The 21,598-nt window shown below is 35.1% G+C and overlaps 1 protein-coding gene and 1 pseudogene across 1 annotated transcript in view; both read right to left on the bottom strand.

Annotated features, from left to right (window-relative positions):
• Window positions 1–21,598, bottom strand: part of DPP10 (dipeptidyl peptidase like 10) — an 883,075-nt gene that overhangs the window by 377,723 nt on the left and 483,754 nt on the right. Inside the window, 1 exon segment of the mRNA XM_043992035.1 lies at window positions 2,636–2,710. Coding sequence (XP_043847970.1) covers window positions 2,636–2,710 — 75 coding nt within the window.
• LOC122746115 lies at window positions 13,739–14,086 on the bottom strand (annotated as a pseudogene).

The raw sequence follows: 21,598 nt of genomic DNA, 5'->3' as shown, positions 1-21,598 counted from the left end.
CATCTTCACATCCGCCTTACTGGCATCATTGCTGTTTCCTAAAATCAGTATTTTATTTCCTGCCTTCATGTTTTGACACAGACTGACTTGCATCCTCAAAAGCACTTCTTCCATTTATCTGTTTCAGATAAGAAGCCCTTGCTTCCTTCAAGGTTACCTCGACTGTAACCTCCTATAAGTTTTCCATGATTCTATTGGTTGTTCACTTTCTTCAAATCATGTATCATTTGTTGGCTGTTCTATATAATATTTTGTATTGTAGAAATAGAATGTAAGTTTATTAAAAAAAACTTCCATTTTTTCTTTGAATACTCAACAACTAGCAAAGTATATTGGAAACATTATGTAATTAATGTTTATTGCATTGAATACTTGCTAAATTATATCGTGTTACTCAGAGTATGGAAACATGAGATTGCCCAGTGGATGCCAATAATTTCTGAAAGACTGTGGTACAAAGCCCAGGTAAAGGTCAGATATAGAGATTTCTTAAAATGGAATACATCATGAATCAGCATGTTATATCTAATATAATATTCAATGGGTAAAACCCACACACATTACATACTAAGTTCCTCTTTGAAATTCCCCTGTAATTCCTAGTCATGATGCAGAGATGACCCTGGGTTTATAATCATTTATCAATAGAATAAATGCGAGCACCTAAAAGGTGCAGAAGGCTGTACATATGTGGTGATCAATTAAATCAAGTTTCAAGAGATCTAGAACTGCAAGTTTGGACATTGAATTTTATTTCAATAATGAAAAAAACTCACTCAGACTACTTACTAAGCCATGAAGTTTTTTTCTAAGAATCTATAAATCATGGGTTATTATTATTTGTTTCATGGACACTTTTGACAGTCTGAAGAAACCTATGAATTCCTTATAATAATGTTTTAAATCATTATAAAACAATGCCAGATTTTGATCAGATGTTAGTAAAAATATCTATTTTTTTCCTGTCCAAGTTCTCCAACCAACTAAAATATATCCATGGAAAATCTGATTTTTGTACGTACAGTTAAGAATGCTTTCTATAAATAGACAAATAATAGACATGGCCAACTGTGCATCCTACAATTAGATTAGATCAATTAAGGAAGGAACTATACTGATTTGTACTGTCTAAAATATCATCTATTTGGGAACCTTTGGGTTTTTTGTTTGTTTGTTTGTTTGTTTGTTTGTAATAGATACCAAAGAAACAGGGAATAGACATGATATTATATTAATTTCTGAATTTCCCCCAAAGAACTGTAAACATCAGCATAAGAAATATAAGGACCAGAAAACACAATTTTTATCTCAAATTTACTAGTAATGATCTAGGTATACTTTGTATAAATGTCTAAAACAAATCAGTCTAAGCATTATAGTTCTCCATTCTTCAATCAAAGACAAATTTAAATTAAATGTGCATTTCAAAATAGGGTAAAATATACAGTTTAATCTCAGATGTAGGTGGGAACACTTAATGAGGTTGTCCTTTGAGGGACAACTAGCATTTCTCACATTTAGCAAGTCAACGTCACACAGACCTAGTGATACTAATCCTTTTCTATATCAGAAAAACCACTGTGCTACTGAAACAAGTGCTTTCACATTGTTGTCAAAAATATTTAGCTTAAAAAAAAAACAAAGTATGCTTGGCTGTCTAGTGCTTTTTCTTCTCATTTTTAGATAACCATACCTGTAGAGCTTTGAGAATGATGTCATATTACAAAAAGAAATGAAAAAAAAACCTATAATGAATGTATAAAAATTTATATACCTTCTTCAGCTACACAGTAGCGTAGAGGGAACAACTCTGAAGCAGAACAATGATGAAAAGTTAAAAAAAAATCTGATCCTCATTAAGACAAAGAGCAAACAAACTGATCCTAAACTATTCTGAAAGATGCTATTTATCTAGTTTTATTCAATTATCGAATTTTAGCCAATGACAATTGAATCAAGGGTATAATTCTATAAATTATTCCAATTGTCAGAGAGTTCATTGTGATAGCACTTTATATTTACCAACTTTTTTTCAAGTGGAACAAGTTGTGCACATCAAAATAATATGCAATAATACTGTACCAATAATCATTTTTCAGAGGAGAAAAAATTTCATTCATAGTCTGATATTTTGTTCTTTTTACTAGTTAATTTAACTGATTTAATTAAATAGGCTAACACACAAATAAGTTAACTTCTTATAAGTTTCTTATTGATATTCCCAAATAATGTCTTTCATGAAGTTTTACATTGTCATTAAAAACAATAAACTTTGAATTGCCTGTAGCCACTTCCTTTCTGTTTTCTCATGCTTTCTGTTCATTTTACAACTATAGTATCTCAGAAACATTCCTTATTTAGAAACTGCCTACTCCCACTCTTTTTCAGGCCCTCAATTCCTCTGCATTGAACAACTGCAATATCCAATTGTTAGGTTTCCTATTTCCAGGCTTGACTGTCAAATTGACCATTGAGTATACCACTGACAAGTAATTAACAGCCAACAACATCACTTCTACAATTAAACACAACAATGAGGAAAAACACTCCCCCCCAAAACAACCTTCATTGGTTCTCCATTGCAAACCTTTACAAATAAAAATGATATTATAACTAGAATTGATAATTCCCTTACCTGTTTCACATCATAAGCCAGAAGAACAAATCTTAAGTCTGGTGAAACAGAGTGTCTTGATGCTTTGAAGGTTACCTAAAGAAAAAAAATGAGAGAATGTAAACTTCTTAACAAAATGAAATATTTGTCTTAATATGCATGTTTTAATATACTCTCTGCCAATTGATATACACTCCGTCTCTCTGCCTCTGTCTCTGTCTCTCTGTATCTATCCCTCTGACTGTCTGTCTTTTGTCTGTCTGTCTGTCTCTCAGCTTGGTGTTTTTATGTAGAAAATAGTAATGAATATAGAGTCAGGAAAATTTGTATTTAATCCCTCCCTCAGACACTTACTTGTTGTATAACTCTGGTCATGTAACCTAATCTCTCTTATTCTCATTCTCCTCATCTGTAAAGCCCAGGATGATAACTGAACTTAATTCAAATATTTTAATGGGGATTCAATGACATAACATGTACAGCACTTTGAAAACCTTAAAGTGCTATATAAATGATACTTATGAGAAAATTCTCATTATTTCTTAGCCAAGCAGATTTCCTATACTTAATTATCTCCTGAAACATCATTCTGCAAGAAGAAATCATCTCAGAAACTTACACATATTCATATTATTTCCCACCTGGCTGCATGATTTTGTGATGCCTAGAAGTAGAACAACATATCCCCACATTTATACATTCTTCTTATTTGTTCTTCCCTCATCAGATTTTGATTTCCTTGAGGGCAGGAGCTGTCTTATAACTTCCTTTGAATCCTCAGTGCTAAGCATGGTGTCTGGAACGTACTAAATGCTTAATAATCTGTGCAAACTATTTTGAGACTTTTTTGAGACTTTTCAGGCAGAGAAAGTTGCAAACCACAGAGAGCTTCTTTAGTTACAAGGAAGATTGAGGTGCACCCTCAGAAGACAATAGCAAAATCAGGGCCCCTGCATCTAAAGCTTCCAAGAAAAATATGAATTGGTCTCAGGCCATAGAGGCGCTCAAAATGACTTTGAAGATAAAATTTGAAAGGCATAAGAAAAAATGGAAACAGAAATGAGGGTGATACAGGAAAGTCATGAGAAAAAAGGCAACAGCTTGAAAAGCCAAATGGAAAAGGAAATACAAAAGCTCTCTGATGAAAATAATTGCCTAATAATTAGGACTGAACAAATGGAAACTAATGACTTTATGAGAAACCAAGACACAATAAAGCAAATCCAAATGAATTTTTTAAAAAAGAAGGCAATGTGAAATATCTTCTTGGAAAAACTGCTGACCTGGAAAATAGATCCAGGAGAGATAATTTGAAAATTATTGGTCTACCTGAAAACCAAGATCAAAATAAGAACTTACACATCATTTTCCAAGACACTGTCAGGGAAAATTGTGCTGATATTTTAGAAACATGAGGTAAAATGTAAATTGAAAGAATCTAAAACTCCCAGGAATATTATAGTGAAATTACAGAGCTCCCAATATTTTCAAGAAGAAAATATTTCAAGCAGCCAGAAAGAAGCAATTCAAATACTGTGGAGCCACAATAAGGATAAAACAAGATCTAGCAGTTTCTACATTAAAGGACTAGAGGGCATGGAATATGATATTCCAGAGGGCAAAGGAATTGAATTTACAACCCAAAATCACCTACCCAGCAAAACTGAGTATTATATTTCAGGGGATAAATGGGACTTCAATAAAAAAGAAGACTTTTAGGTATTCATGATGAAAATATGATAACTGAATAGAAAAATTGATCTTCAAATGCAAGAACCTAAAGAAGCATAAAAAGATAAACAGGAAAAAGAAATCATGAGAGATGTTCAAAAATTAAACTGCTTACATTCCTACATGGGAAGATGATATGTCTAAATCATAAGAGCCTTTTGCATATTAGGTCAGATGATAGGAATAAATTTAGACAGAGGGCACATATGGGAATTGATTATGAAGAGATGATAACTATAAAGCATTTATTTTTTGTTTGGTGAGGGAGTGGTTGGGTTTGATGAGTGTCTTGTGTGAATTCGGGCTGGGGTCCTCCTGGTCCAGGGTGAATGTTTTGTCCACTATGTCACCTAGTTGCTTCATGATATCTTTGGGGTAAAATTGAGGGGGGAGAGGAATACACAGTGGGAGGGGATAGGGGAATGATAGAATGGGGTGAAATCTCACATGAAAGAAATAGGAAATGGTTTATGGGTAGGGGAAGAGATGGAGGAGTAGTGGGGAAGTGAAGTACCTTACACACATTCAAATAAGATCAGAGATCTTAATCTCATCAGAGTTAGCTCATGGAGGGAATAACATACATACCCAATTGGGTAGAGTAGTCTATCGAACTCTGAAGGAAAGTAGGAGGAGAAGGGGATAAGGAGGGAAGGGTGAAAGAAGGGAGTGCAGAACAGGGGAAGGGGCAGTCAGAAGCAAAACACTTTTGAGGAAGGAATAGGGTAAAAGAAGATATAAAATGGATTAATATTATGGGAAGGGAATAGGATGCAGGGAAACAGTTATGATGATTGATTAATTGTTGATTGAGGATATTGGCAAAACTTATGGTACTTACTTTGCTGGGCTATTGTGAAGAAAATAATTTGTTAAGTTTAAGGTACTATATAAAAGTCATCTATTACTGTCAATAGTCAACCTCATGGGTTTATTGTAAGGAACTCTCTCTTTAAAGTACTGTATTATTGTGGCTTACTATTAAAAAAAATGATGAGTAGGATACCATCATAAAGATCTGGAGGGACTTGAATGAGCTCAGGAAAAGTTAAATCTACTATATATAAAAGGACAGTATTATTGTGAGACGATCTGCTGTGAATGACTCAGTTATTTTTAGCAATGTAATGATCCAAGAGAACTCTGAAGGTCTTATGAATAATGCAATCCATCTACAGAGAGAGTACTGATGGTATTTGAATACAGATTGAAACATAATTATTTTTTGTTAATTACTTTATAGGGAACAAAAAAAATATGATGAATAGGTTGCTATCAGAAAAACCTAGAAAGACCTACATGAACTGAAGCAGAGCGAAATGTACTGTATACAAAATAATGGCAATAGTGTAAGATGATCTTCTGGAAAGCATGTGGTTATTTTCATCAAGGCAATGATCGAATATAACTCTGAAGAAATTATGAAAATTGTAATTCATCTACAGAGAAAGAACTGATGGTATCTGAAAACAGAGTGAAGCATAATTTTTTGATAGTTCCTTAATCAGAAGTTTTGTTTTTTTCTGTTTTCTTTTTCAACCTGTATAATAATGTGGAGATGTTTTGCATCACTACTCGTGTACAATTTACATTTAATTGCTTGCTTTCAGGGTTGGGGTGGGGAGAGAGGGAGGAAGAGAAGTTGGAATACAAAGGTTTTTTTGGTTTCTTTTTTTTTTCCATGGCAATGAGGGTTAAGTGACTTGCCCAGGGCCACACAGCTAGTAAGTGAGACTGGATTTAAACTTAGGTCCTCCTGAATCCAGGGCCAGAGGTTTATGCACTGCAACATCTAGCTGCCCCCTAGAATACAAAGTTTTAAAAAACTGATGTCAAATTTTTTTTACATGTAGTTTGAACAATAAAATTCTAAACAATAAATAAAACAAAGTTGAGTGACATCAAATGGTAGAATATTTGCTCTCCCTCATCCCCTCAATTAAGGAGAATAATCACCCAGCAGAGGAAGAGAATGAAAATAAAGAGCCCACATCCAGGAATTCAATGACTACTCCCTTATAAAATCGGATGTGTTACAAAGAAAGGGCCTATGAATCCCTCAAAATAATCATGGCAATCAGAACCTCTATACAGAAATGGTTGAAAGCTTCCCAACTGAGAAAATATAAAAAGATCAATGACAGTGAAATTCAAAGAAAGTTTGACAAGAAAGGAGGATGAAGTTAGTGGTCAAGAAGCTTTGGCTAGATACCCAAATAAAACTAGATTGTGTTCACGTAGCCAACAGTCTGTTAACATTGCAAACAAAATAAATGCACATAATTATTTAGAAGCATAGCAAATAAAGAAGGAGTAGAAATGTCAGAAGAAATTCACAAAATTAGTCAAAATGCCTCATTCTACAGACATGGAAATTAAGGCTCAGAGAGGTTCCGTGATTTGCCCAAGGTCACAAGTAGCAATTCCACTGAAATTCCACTTGTTGTACTCTTTCCACTGTTAATTGATAATTCAAGTTATAAAAAGGAAGAAAAATAGGCAAAACTCTGATGTTAGTAAGCAAACACTCCCTTGGGGACTAGTAGAAGCACAGGGACACAAATTCACCTGAAGCAGTTTATTAACAGCACCCACAGGTTAACTTACTTAGATTCCAAATCTGAGGCCAATTCTAATACACCTTCCATAGAGGAAGAGTAGACTTGAATACCATAGAATTTGTACTTTTTCAAGGTCACAAGAAGTCATTTTCAAAGTAGCACCCAGGAGAGGGATCTACTTCTTAGATCTTACTTTTTCTCATCAGTTAAAATTAGTGCACAGCTAAATTTTGATAATATAAAGGAAATCTCACCTCTCCCCCACATTTTTTCCATGTGATGTTCCTACTACCCATTAACTTTACACCTTCACAGGTAGGTTTGTCCCTTGGTAACAACATTTTAGTATCTTTTACAGCTCCTGCAATTATCTTGTCTGGCACTTTATTAATTATCACTACACTGCCTTAAGCTTATGCAATGTAGACCTGGGAAACTTTCCAAATTCTTTTTCAGAGAAGTAGGGATCAGAACATTCCATGCATGGGGAGAGATGGAGGCAGGTCACGATTGATACAGGGAGTCATGCTATTCATAGACTAATAAAGTACACACCTGGGCACCTAGCATGGGAGAGCCTAGAGTTTTCAGACAAAGAACTTGAGAGTTCCAAGAATTTAATTCAATTCATATTTGTTAAGAGCATCTTATGTGAAATTCAAAAATATTGAGAAATTATTAAATAAATGTGAGGCAGCTAAATGGCATAGAGAGAGTACAGGCCTTGGAATCAGGAAGGTCAGAACTCAAATGTCACTTCAGATACTGATTAATGTATGATGATAGACAAAGTGCTTAATGTCTCTGAGTCCCAATTTCCTCATGTGTAAAATGAAGAGGTTAGATCTGAAGGCATCTAATGTGCCTCCCAGCTCTAATTCTATGATATTAAGAAGTATTTATTAAACATTTATTATATGCAAGGTGATAAGGATACAAAAATAAATAAAAATGAATGTATCAACTACTATAGTCCAGGTAATTATAATTTACCAGACAGGATATGACATGCATATAAATTTTTTTAGGAAATAGAGTCAAAGTTAGGCATACTATACAAACAAAAACAGACAGAAGCCTAATCAAACACAGGAATTAAACAAAAAGCAATACATATCTGGACAAGCAGAAGCACAGGTACATATTATTAAGAAGTGACCTAGAAGATTCTAGGCGAGGTAAACATGTTCCTCATTGTGAAACTGTAAGTCTGCTTCAATTAAGATTTTATTCATTAGGCCATTGAGTATTCTATATTGATCTGAATACAGACTTCCTTTACATATAGGCCTCGTCTTTAGAATCATGTCTCCTCGAAAGGAGAAAAAAAAAAAATATATATATATATATATATATATATATTCTCTCTCTCTCTCTCTCTCTCTCTCTCTCTCTCTCTCTCTCTCTCTCACACACACACACACACACACACACACACAGTGAAAAAATGAGATTTTTGGTCAGTCCAGACCTGTGATTTTATTGTTATAGGGAATTCCATCTAAGGAAACTCTCTCTACCAATGAAGATCATAAATTTCTCTGCAATATATAGCCTTAGAGAGTTGCTTGGGGTATGAAATAGTTAAGTGACTTAGCCAGAGTCACTCAGACAACATGCATTGAAGGCAATCCTTACACTTTTGACTTCCTAAGTCCAAGGCCAGCACACTATTCATTCTACCATGCTGACCCTCACATATCTATCATGTTAATACTTATGTAGTATGAGAATTATTTTTAATATTTCTTAAAATTTAACTAAGGATGCTTTATTCATTGCTATCATCACATATTATTGTTGTCCTCACTTTACTTGTTGTCTTGTGTAAGCCATATATTCAATGTTCTTTGTATTCCTGGTGATTATCACAGTACCAAGCATAAAATAATTTATTTATGAATGTTTGTCAACTAAATGACTGAAATCAGATTTAGGGTTAAAATGAGATCTAAATTCTGATCCATATGGTAAGAAATCAAGCAAGCATCTAATTTTCTACCTTATAGTGAATAACACATGACACTGAAATTAACCTGAATTTAGTCCATTCTACATGTTTCCAAGTAAATATTTACTAAGTGGAGTTAGAACGTCTTAGCAGTGATCAGAGTATTGCACTCTATTAATCTTCATTCATTCTGTCTTTTATGGGTCTACCAATTGTAGCTAACCAAGGGGAAAATAGAGAGAAAAATTACTTATATGTGGTCAAGCTAACTTTCATAAATATAGAATGGATTTTCATAAAGCAATCCAAAATCTATAAAATAGGACAACAACAACAAAACAATAGCTATTTTGGACAATGACTTAACTATAGGCCAAGTAGAAAGGAGATGCTACATTTGAGCCGTGAATCTGCCACAAACTCAATAGTTAATTTGTAGTAACTCTATTGCTTACCTAGGCTTCTTCCCCCATTTATTAAGTAACGGACTTGAACTAAATAATCCTAAGTGAATTCTAATTTCCAACATTCTCCGCTTCTGTGAAGTATAATAGTATATTGGTTATAACACTAGACATGGAGTCAGGAGAAACTGGGTTAAAATTCTGCCTCAGATACTTATTAAGCTGTGTGAACCTGGGTAAGTCACAACTTTTGTTCTGCACAGCCTTAAAATAAGGGATGGGCTTGATTAAACATATCTAAGGTCCATCTTGGCTAAAAATCTATTAGCCTAGTATTCGATGGTCAATGAAACAATGAAAGTATCAGCACTTAGCTATTAGAAAGCAACAGAGGGGCAGCTAGGTGGCAAAGTGGATAAAGCATTGGTCCTGAATTCAGGAGGACCTGAGTTCAAATCCACCCTCAGACACAAGACACTTACTAGCTGTGTGACCCTGAACAAGTCATTTAACCCTCAATGCCCTGAAAAAGCAGCAGATAATTATGGTTAGTATTCTGTCAACTTATGTTAATGCTGTTTTAATGTCAGAAATGCCCTCCCTAGCTCTCCATATCTTGCCAACTCCTTTGTAACCTTTAAGATCTAAAGCAAATGACATTTTCTCTATGAAGCTCTGATTATAGCAATCTGAAATGATCTCTTACTCCTCTGAACTCATAACAATTACCATCTGTACAATTGACTTGACTATCAATCTTGTCCTGCCTTGTCACAGCTGTTCTATAGTTGTCTTGAACAGTAACTTAAATGTTTTATTGTTACCATAATACCTCCATTATGAACCATGAGGATAATCCTAATGAAATATTGCTTAGGCAGAACTTTAACAATCAAAGACAGAAATAATATTGGAAGCTATATATTCAGATACAAGTGCAGTATATAGATTCCTTCATCCAACAAAGGTAAATAGGATGCAAAGGCAGAAAAAGGGGAAAAAGACAACATTATTATATCAGTTATTCAGAGTTGCAAAACAAAATGCAAAATGCATTTTTAGAGGCAAAGACTTTATCAAGAGAAGGAACATGGCATTGGGGTGAAGTCATGACTTGCACTGACTTGATTTCAGTGAGCTCTCTTCTCCAGAGCCATCTAGGTCTATTGGCAAGATATATATGAGAACAACTGGACTTGGTCTCAGATATTTTCATCTTTTAGCATTTGGGTTTAAGTGACTTGCCCAGGGTCACACAGCTATGGACTCCAGTGCCAGAACTAATCCACTGTACCATCTAGCTTCCCTTTACAAGGAAAGCTCATAGTTTTGCATACAATAAGCTCCTCATCTATTTGGGAGGATAAGACACAGCCATTACACATGGTGTGAAAAGATTAGTTAATAATTTAAAGGATACCAGATTTCAATAGTGACAGGAACACCTTTACCCAATTATAAGGTATTCTCTCTGAATCTCTTAAGTAGCCATTATAAAAGCATAGAAAAGTTTGCAGTGAGAAAAATAATGAAATACTAATGAGAATAATGAAACCTAAGGTTCTAGGGGGCAGAGCCAAGATGGAGGACAAGGGCAGTGACTTGCCTGGCTCTCCCCAAGACCCCTTCAAATACCTTCAAATAATACCATAAGACAATTCCTGGAGCAGTAGAATCCACAAAAAAAGAGTGCACTATTTTTCCAGTCAAAGACAACTTGGAAGGTCAGCAGGAAAGGTCTGTTGCACCAGGGTGAGAATGGCGCTGACCATGCCATTACAGACCAAGCCCCAGCAAACCAGGAGCAGGCCTCGGGAGCCTTTGAATCAGCAGTAGCAGCAACTACTTGTGGAACTGAACTCACATATATTAAGGGTGTCAAACAATTGGCTAGAAGGAGATTACAGGGATCTCTTTGCTAGCACTGAGGCAGGACTCTGTTGTTTTGATCATACTAGGATCCAGGTCACAGCCTTGGGTGGTGGTCTCAGGTAGGAGAGGAGCACAAGCACACTGCAGCTTGTGGCCACAGTGGAGTGGGGTTCTGTTCAAAGTTCCAGGGCAGAAAAGTAAGCCTGTTTTTGCTTGCAGACCAGAGCACAGGCCAGGAAAGAAGTAAACATACCTTTCCTTAAATCATACTACCTTGAAAGAGAATGATGAAACCTATTGCCAGAAAATTCAACATATGTATCTTGATGTCTTTCGGTATAGAAGAGATATATTGTGTTATATAAAATAGAAGTAGTGTGTTTGAAGAAGCTAACATAATCTATGCTTCTCCTGGTCAGGAGGATGCTTTGTTTTATTTTGAGGATAACAGAATAAAACAGAGAAAGATGAAACAAACTTCATAGGTCTTCTAGTCCCATTCCCTCATTTTACAGATGAGGAAACTGAAGACTAGAAAAGTGAGGAGACTGATTAAGAGTTGTACAAGAATAAAACAACATTTATTTATGTATTTATCTATTCATTCATTCATCCATTTATTTATTTATTTATCTGCCTGCCAATTTATTTATTTGTCTATTTGTTTATTGTTTCCACATTAGCCATGTTATGAAAAAAAAGGAAGAAAAATGAAGAGAGAAAAAAAAAAAACAAGCTTCAATCAGTACTCAGTCTATAAGTTTTCTATCCAGAGGTGGATTGTATTTTTTCATCAATACTCATTTGGCATTGCCTAGTGTGGGGAAATTTATTTTGATTTGGTGACCCTACCTTTGGGCTGAGATTGAAAAACCTTAGGCCCTCAGGGTCTCTTCTGTGTGGGAGGGGCTGGTGCCCCTCCTCTTCAGCTTCTGCTGAGCCAAAAAGCCTGGCTGTATAAGACTCCAGGTCAGACAGCTGGGGGGGAAAAAGCCCCCAGCTCCTTCTGACCTGAGCAGAGGTATCTGAGAGATGCTGGGCTCTGGCATAGCCTGTGCTGAGGCAAGTAAAGCTGGAGCGCACCCCCCCACACACCCCTCCCCGCCACCAGCCGCAGCCCTGGCTGGCAGATTAGCTTGGTCTGTGGTGGCGCAAAAAGCCCTGAGATTTGAGTGGAGATAAGAAAGGTATATATAGACCTGGGAGTTAGACAGCAAGGAGGAGACAGACGAGAAGAGGACTAGAGGCAGCTGAAGAGATGGCAAAGGTTGGAGAAGACGGACTACAAGGAGAGGGATCTGGGAGTTAGATTGGGGGGGGGGGGCTGAGGAGATTAGAGAGGTTCAGATGGATGAGGGCGGACAAGGACAGAGTGGTTTGGACAGATGAGACAAGGCAGAGAAGAGGTGAAGCAGCGGCTGATGAGATTAGAAAGGTTGGAGTGGGGCAGACTAGAGATGGGGCTACAAGGACACAGGACAAGACAAGAAGGACTAGGATCAGGGAAAAGAGAGGCCAAAAGGCAGACTGACAGAGCAGACAGACAGAAGGACGGTGAGAGAGAAACACAGGGGTTCAGCAGTGGCAGTAAGGAGAGGAAAGTTAGAAGCAGGGGAATTTACAAAGTGAAAGGGGCTTGGTGTTAGAATAAAAGTGAAAGTACCCTGAGGCAAGAGGCAGCTAAGGCCCTGTTGTACTCAAGAAGTTCCAAAGAGATGCAGTGGAAAGAGAAGTGCCACAGTCAGGTTGTACATTTTATTTCCCTGTATTCTTAATTTAAATAGTATCTCATAAATAAACTCTGCTTCGATCATTTAGTTAAGAGCCTTCTTAATCTTTAGTTTATCAATTTGGGAGCAGTGTGGTAGAACTTTATAAACAGCCCATATTAAATTAATAGACAGTCAGATAGCCAGTTAGTCAATGGTCCCAGATTAAGCACCCCAGTCAGCTTTAGCCCCCCCAAATTAGGCCTAGTCAATTCAAAAATATTTCTACACTAGGATAACTATACTTACCAGAGTTGCTAAGTCTTTCTCAATGGATTATCATTATAATATTCCTGCAATGATGTAGATAGTACTCTTGGATCTGCTCACTCCATTTTGCTTTATCTTATATGTGCCTTCTCAGATTTTATTTATTTTCTGAAACCATCACTTATCTTAAAGTACAATATTATTCTGTCATAATCATATACCACATCTTATTCAGCTATTCCCCAACTGATGTGTATCTCTTTGGTTTCCAATTCTATGCCACCATAAAAAAAGCTGCTATGAACATTTTTCTACATATTTGTCCTTTTCCTATTTCTTGATCTTTCTGTGGTACAGATCTAGTAGCTATATTTTTTGGTCAAAAGGTATGCACAGTTTTATACCCCTTTGGAAATAGTTCCAAATTGTTTTCCAGTATGATAGCACCAGTTCACAGGTCCACCAACAGTGCATTATGTACCCATTTTCGCACATCACCTCTAGTCTGCATCACTCAAATTTTTGTTATGTTAGCCAATCTGCTGGGTGTGTGGTGGTATCTAAGAGTTTTAATTTTCTTTTTTTTTTTTAGTTAAGCTTTTTATTTAATGTTTCAAAAAATATATTTAGTCAAACAGACCAGAGCCCATTTTATCACCGGACTCCTCAGACTCTTCTTTTTTTGCTTCCTCTTTCTTCTTCTCCTCAGTTGGGGCAGCTGTGCTAGCAGGAGCAGCACCTCCACCAGGGGCAGCACCACCAGCTGCTGGGGCAGGTCCACCAACTCCTACATTGCAGATGAGACTAGCAATGTTTACATTGTTCAGGGCCTTTGCAAATAATCCAGGTCAGAACAGTTCAACATTTACACCTGCTGCTTTAATGAGGGCATTAATTTTGTCCTCCATGACCATAACCTCATCTTTGTGAAGGATGAGAGCAGAGTAGATGCAAGCGAGCTCCGAGACGGCCATTTCGGGAGATGGATGAGGAGAAACTTGTTTGTAGTGGTGCTAGCCGCCGGCTGAAGTGAGGGTTCACCCCAACGTGGCCTTAGCTTCCAAAGAAGAACCAAGCACCTTACAGACAACTGAAGAGAAGAGTTTTAATTTTCATTTCTATAATTAGCTATTGAGAACATTTTCATATGACTATTGATAGCTTTGAGTTATTCTTCTGAAAGCTGCCTGGTCATATTCGATGACCATTTATAAATTAGGGAATGGTTATTTAAAAAATGGCTCAGTTCTTTATTTATTTGAGAAATGAGATGTTTCTCAGAGAAAGTTATTGGGGAAATATCCCCTCCCTCCCCTGCTTCCTGCTTTCCTTATGATATTGGCTAAATTGTTTTTTTGTTAAGTAATCAAAATGTCAAATTTACTTCTGATGATCCTTTGTTTCTCTTGTTTGGTCATGAACTCTTCCCTTATCTATACATCTGATTTTTTTTCATGCTCCCATAATTTGGTTATGATATATTCTTAATTTATAAAGCATGACTAGTTCCCCTCACTTTAACTTGTTATACAGTGTAATATACTGTTCTATGATTAGTTTATGACAGCCTAATTTCCAATTTTCCTAAAAACTTTTGTCAAATACTGAGTTCTTATCCCAATATCTGGTATCTTTGTGTTTATCAAACAGTAAGGTGTGTGTCTGTGTAAATATGTAGATGTACATGTATATGCATATGTGTATGTATATGTATGTTTGCAATATACATATGCATAGGTATACAGACATCCATGTATACAAATATATGCACATATGTGCACATAAACATACGTATTTATATATAATAAACAATGGTAAAACATACTTGTCAGTATAATATATATATTCAAAACTATCATAAAACATTTATATATTTATGTATATACATACCCATATATATATATGGAGGGAGGGAGGGAGGAAAGAAGAGAGAAAGAGAAAGAGTATTTTTTGAAAACAAAATATTACCTACATGGAAAGTACTATGGTATGGGCACCTTTAATACAGTTAGACAGGCACCTGTTAAAAACACTTCTTTGCTTCTCATTAGCTTTGCTAAGTAAATGCTAACAGGAAAATAATATTCTATTGACCTTTAACATAAAATTTTGCATAATACAATTAAAATTATGGTTTTATTAAATTAAAAAGTGACAAACAAGGGTCACTGAATGTTATTTATATGACCATTCCAACAGTGCTGCTTCCTTACCCTCTCCAAAAAAGGTAAAGAATAAATAACACTTTTTTTTTAAAGCCAACAATATTTTAGCAAATTAAAAGGCTTTCACTTAAGAAGGAAAGATGACACTGTACAGGCTGTATTTATGCAAATTTATCCCCTTCAGAAATTCATTTTCCTGTGGTCAATTGGTTCTTCATATCTTGGATGAATAAATTCTGATTAGGAATTTGTGTTATGTATTTTTCCTCAATGCTCTACTTACCTACATTTTCAGCTATAATAAAGAACACAAGTAGTATAGGATAGCTATGAAAAGAATATCTATTTGGAAGTTTAAGATGCATTTCTCTTATCTCTTTGCTGTTAGAAATTAGCTTTGTATTTGGTAAGAACAATCTGTTCAGATTCAATTAATATGCACATAGCTTTACATCAGGGAAGGCTAGAGAAGCGACAGTTATAGCAAATCTTATTGCAGCATATTGTGGCCTTATATGACAAAATCAGTAATGGTCTAATTTCTACAGAAATTATAACCAACTTATTCTTCATTAATATAAAATCAAGATTAAGCAGTTAATATGAGCAAATTGGTGAATATGATCACAGAGATTTTATAGGCCCCTGTTAACAGATTCTTTACCAAATTGATGCTTATTGATTAGTCTGTGTGTATTTAACCATAATTCTCTCAGGAGTCCAAATAATATGTGTATATACATACATGTGCATATATCTATAGTTGTATTTTACTCATATGTGAAGTCCCTCTGTCTTTAATTTAAGTATTATCTTTTTTGCCCTTAGCAGAAAGATGAAACCCAGGAGATATATTTCCCAACATTTTACCAAACCTGCAAAAAGTGAAGACCAACTATCAGCACTGAATTAAGGGAAAACAACAAAGAAACAAACAACTCTTTCTTTCTGATGTGGTTTACAATGCCAGGCTATCAGTCAGAAGAAGACTGAAACAAACAATAAAACTAATGTTTTCCAATATTCAGGAGGCCTCTGATGCTAATCTTTTTGTCTTAGAGTCCATAAGACCCTTTAAATAATGTATGGCATCATTAACACAATATTATTATTTACCAGTTCCAAGATATCATGCAGAACAATTACATGGTACCTATAAAGAAAAATCTTTGATTGATATTTGGCATTTCCTTCACCGAGACTATCTTCAATTTTCTTTTTCTTCTAGTTTCCAGCTGATTTTTATTGAATTGATTATATTGGTGCTTTGTTGATTTCCTTAATACAATTCTATTCTTGATTTTTCCTCACAACTTCCTCACCATTAATAACAGAATTCTGTTATTAATTGTAAGACCTTACCCAAGCCACTTCTCCTCTAAAGAGCTCAGTTCCTTCTTCTGTAATAAGCAGGGATTGAATTAAAGCTTTCTAAGTTCTCTTTTATGTCCAATATTCTTTAGGTTTTTTTCCCAACTGTATTTAATTGTTTCTTACATGTTAATAGCAATGAAATAATATTTCATTATCCTCATTACTTCTTAGCTGATGTTAAATTGGACTTGGTATCAAGAGTGGGGGTGGGTAGGGCAGGAAGGAAGAGAATATGAATAACTGACTCTCATTATTACATCTATTTAGTCTAAAATAATATTCCTACTGTTAAAAAACCCAAGCAAATAGATGGATGCCGTATTAGATTATGTATTACTCTTATTTTTTAGCTCGGTAGCATAATATATGAATGTTGGACTTACAATTAAAAGACCTGAGTTGAAATCTTGCCTCTCTGACACAAATTAACTATGTGATCCTTGGACAAGTTACTTAACCCTTAACCTCTCTATAACTCACTGCATTTATCTGTCTAATGGGATTTATAACAGAATATATCTCACAGAATAGTTGTAATAATCAAATGAGATAATACATGTAGAATATTTACAAATATTTTAAAATACTATATAAATTCTGGCTATAAGGATTAATTGAAAATTATACTATGATTCTTTATATTTGAGACCATCACAGTGGTATAATAGACTGAATGATCCTCTCTGAACCTAAAATAGTTGCTAGATTGTCCAAGAGAGGTGTGTGTATAGACACATTCACATATATACACATATATATAAGATATATACTGTACACATGTATATCTATGCATATATGTATGTACATGTTTTAATTCCAACATGGATATGAACTATGAATGATCATGTAACCAAGGATATCTCAACTAATGTATATTGAAGCTTCACTTCTCAATTGAAGAGTAGCAATTACATTCATGCCCCATTTCTTTCTATCTTGAAGTTTTAGAGTATCAATCAACACCCTTATTATTAGCTCATCAGTGTTTTGAAATGGCAGCATTTTTTTCTACTCCACCTTCCTTCTACTCTTAAATTTTTTTTTTTTAATTTGGAATAGACCCACTCAGATATGCCATTTGTTCCTTAGCATAGGTTTGAGACTTCAAAACATCTGAGTCAGCATCATGAAATAAATACATATTTGCCATTGAGAATTGTATTTTCTGGTCCCAAATGCACATGCTGTGATTGGATAAAAAATCATATTAAGATGTTCCCCTCTTTGCATCCCCCTGGGTATATTCATGTGGCTCTGCCTCGTTTAGTTAACCATAGTTCTAATTCTGTTTCATGTCCATGAAAATAGATTCCCTTTGTGATACAACCATTACCATTCTTTTCTGTTTTTAACTTTAGATTAATGGGTCTTAACTTATCCTCAAACTCTGTGTGTACATTACACACACACACACACACACACACACACACACACATCTCATAGAGTTCAGATACAAACGCACAAAACATCTATACACAGATATATTCATACATGTATATTACTGTATTTCAATACAATTGGTTTCCCTTTTTTTAATCCTGGGCATTTTATTTTATGCATTAGTTTTTTGAGAAATATTCCATAGGGTTTACTGGAATATCAAAGGTATCCATGAAAGAAAAACGGTTAAATATTCCTGCTCTGGAGGCTCAAATTTATGGTTTTACTTTATCTTATATTTGATTTTTAAAGTGAAATATCATTTAGAAATTTTTCTTCAGATACAGGCTACTGAGATTTAAAAAGTAAATTACAATGGTCATATTGATGTGATGTTTGCAAAATATTAACAACATATCTGCATTGCTAAACTATCAATAGTTATGACAATTATCTAATATACTGTGATTATCCAATGTTATTAATATGTTGACCATTAGTCTCTCTTTAAAAATAGTAAAAAGGGAAAGTATGTAAATCATTATTAGAATTGCAGATATTTTTTATCAATGATAAGATGTAACAAGGACCTATGTATTGGGGATGACATAAAAAATAAGATTAAAAATGAGTTGAAAGTAAGTGGAAATCTGAGGTTCTTCAGATTTCTTTAAAAATATTAGCATATTCACTGTGATAACATTCCTCTCTTAGATTGATGCTATGATTCTCAGCTTTAGGCCGCCAAACTTCTTGAACTTGTTCACAGTCAGACTCCCACTGAGCACGATCAAGACTCATAATCATAAATTTATTCTAACTTTTCTGCTCACTTGACAGCATCTTCTTAATAAGCAGTGATACTAGAGATGACAATTCCCTGGCAACCCTGAGGCCATCAGCAGATGAAAAGAAAGGCTTCAGTGGCAATGGGACACATACATACGTCTTGTAAGGCAATTGCTGCTCTGCTAGGCAAAGAATCAGTTGCTTTTGTCAGGACTGAGAAAAGCCTTTTTAAGCTAAAAAGTTCACTGAAGAACAAACAGTAGCTAAGACTGCCAACTACCATGCTAATGTCTTCTATTTTATATCATGCCTCCCTAATCATTCACCTATCTCACACCCACATTCATCCTAAAAGTCAGAACTAGAATTGGCTTTCTTATGTTCATTGGTCCAGGTTTGAGCAAGCACTGGAATTTTCATATTCCTAATATGATTATACAGTTGTTACATATTCTTCAAATGCCCCCCCCCGCCAAAAGCATACCTTCACTTTCTAATGTTATTTCAGGTTGCAGGAATAACCTAACTCCATTATTCAGGAACTCTGTTCATTCATGGAATTCTATGTTTCCATTTCCTTTTATCCTCTAATTTTAGTACCTTTAACAGTTTATTACATCCATTCATGATAAACTGAAAGAGGGAAGAAAACTGAAATTGGAATTGGTTTGTTTTGTGCCTTTCTTTAAGTGTTGTCATAAGAAAGTTGATTTTTTTAGTAGCAGGTATTAAAATTGAATATGAAATTCTATTTTTAATTCTCTTTAACATAAGAATTGGGTAACTTCTTATATATGTGAAAGATACAAAAATGGAATATTCAGATTCTGAGAAGGAAAAGATGAATATCAAGATTGAAAATGACTAGTATTTCAGGAAGTAGAATTAGGTCTAAAGCTGAAAAATTAGGAAAAGACTAAATTGAGTCTCCTTTCCCCATTTTAAACTGCAAACTTTTTCAGAAAAGGGAATCTGTCCCCTTTTTCCATTGGAGTTATATTTATAGTGGAATCTTTAATGTTGGGGATTGACTAATTATCCCAAGAATATTTTACAGTTGGCATGACCAAACTAGACAAAAGCAAGAGACTTGTACAAAAGGATATGGTCATGTATGGCCATGAGACTCTTGCCCCTGAATGATGTTATTCCAAAGGAAGTATTCTCTACTTGCTAAGAAGAAAGGAAGACCATTATGAGGAGATACAGAGTAAAGGGATAAAAAGTTAGGTGTGTTTGTTCTATAGGGAAACAAGCTGAAATTAATAATACTGTAAATTTATAAAGACTATTATTTCTACTCCTTTTATTTTCCTCAGTCATATATGTTTTTCCTGGTGAGCAAATTAGTACATTTAGTCGTTTAATCCTTTAAGAGTTGTCATTCAGGCTTTCAGTCGTTACTGACTTTTCATAATCCCATTTAGGATTTTCTTGGCAAAGACACTGGAGTAGTCTGTCATTTCCTTCTCTAGTTCATTTTACAGATGAAGAAACTGAAGCAAATAGAGTTAAGTGACTTGTCCAGCATCACACAGCTAGTAAGTATCTGAAGTCAGATTTGAACTTATGTTTTCCTGACTCCAGACCCAACATTCTATTAATTGAATCACCTAGCTGCTTTATCCCCTTAGGAGATCTATAAGGGAAAAGAAGCATGAGTATATTACAGCTTAGAAAAGGAAACGTGTCTCCCTAAACACTAAGTGATATCCAACAGGAAACTACGTCTCTATAGTTCTCACTTTCCAGTGTCTGGCTTGAATCCTATGCAGTCTGATACTTATGATCTTTGTTGTTTGTTTTTTATGGTATTGCTAACAACAACTACTGCTATTCACATTTACACATTTATTACATTTAATGCTTTCCATAGCACATTTTTCTCAAAACAACATTTTTAAAAATAAAAGTATTTTATTATTTTCCAGTTACATGTAGAGATAGCTTTCAGCATTTGTTTACAACATTTTAATGTAGCTAGTTTAGGTATTATTATTCTTGTTTTATAGAGGAAAAAAAAGGTGAGACTTCGGTGACTTGAATGAAATGGCATGGGTATTAGGTTGTGATATTAGATTATGGTATTTTGAAAAGGCCAATGGCTGTATAGTCAGAGAACTATGGTTCAAATCTTGTTTCTGATGCTTATTCCCATATGTCATCTTCTCTCTACTGTAAAATTGAGTGGAGAGTCTAAACAGCCTCTGAGGTGCCTTTTAACTTTAGATTTATGATCCTATGATTGACCACCTCCCAACTTGCAAATTTAAGGTTCTTTCCATTGTGATGATGGATGGCAGTGACAATGACAACATAAGCCCTGAGGAAAAGACAGTCCAATATGCGCATATTCAATTCAAGTCAGAAAACATCTATTAATTGCCTGGCAGAAGCTGGACACCATATTATGTATGAATAAAACATGGATTCTCTTCTTGAGGAGCTGCAATCTAATAAGGGGGATCAGACACACTTACAGAGAACTACTGGCAGAGTGAATTCCTTGGCAACTAAAAGGATATTGTGAGGCCCAATTGGGGAGTGAACTAATGGAGAAAAATGAGCACCGAGAGGGAGATAAATGGACAAACAGAAACAAAATCTGAAATGTAGGAGGTGTTTGTGAGGTGTTGGAGGTTTTCTTCATCCCATGGGATAAGGCAGAAAATCAAAAGAGAAAAAAATGGGGTGAATGAGGGCATTAATTTAAAGATATTACTATCTCAAGAAGAGATACAGGAGGGGACTTCCTGGACAGAAACAAGGTGTCAGAGG

Source organism: Dromiciops gliroides, chromosome 3, assembly GCF_019393635.1.
Source record: "Dromiciops gliroides isolate mDroGli1 chromosome 3, mDroGli1.pri, whole genome shotgun sequence".
Lineage (NCBI taxonomy): Eukaryota > Metazoa > Chordata > Mammalia > Microbiotheria > Microbiotheriidae > Dromiciops > Dromiciops gliroides.
The sequence above is the reverse complement of the archived record's forward strand: the minus strand, read 5'-3'. Positions and strand labels throughout refer to the sequence as shown.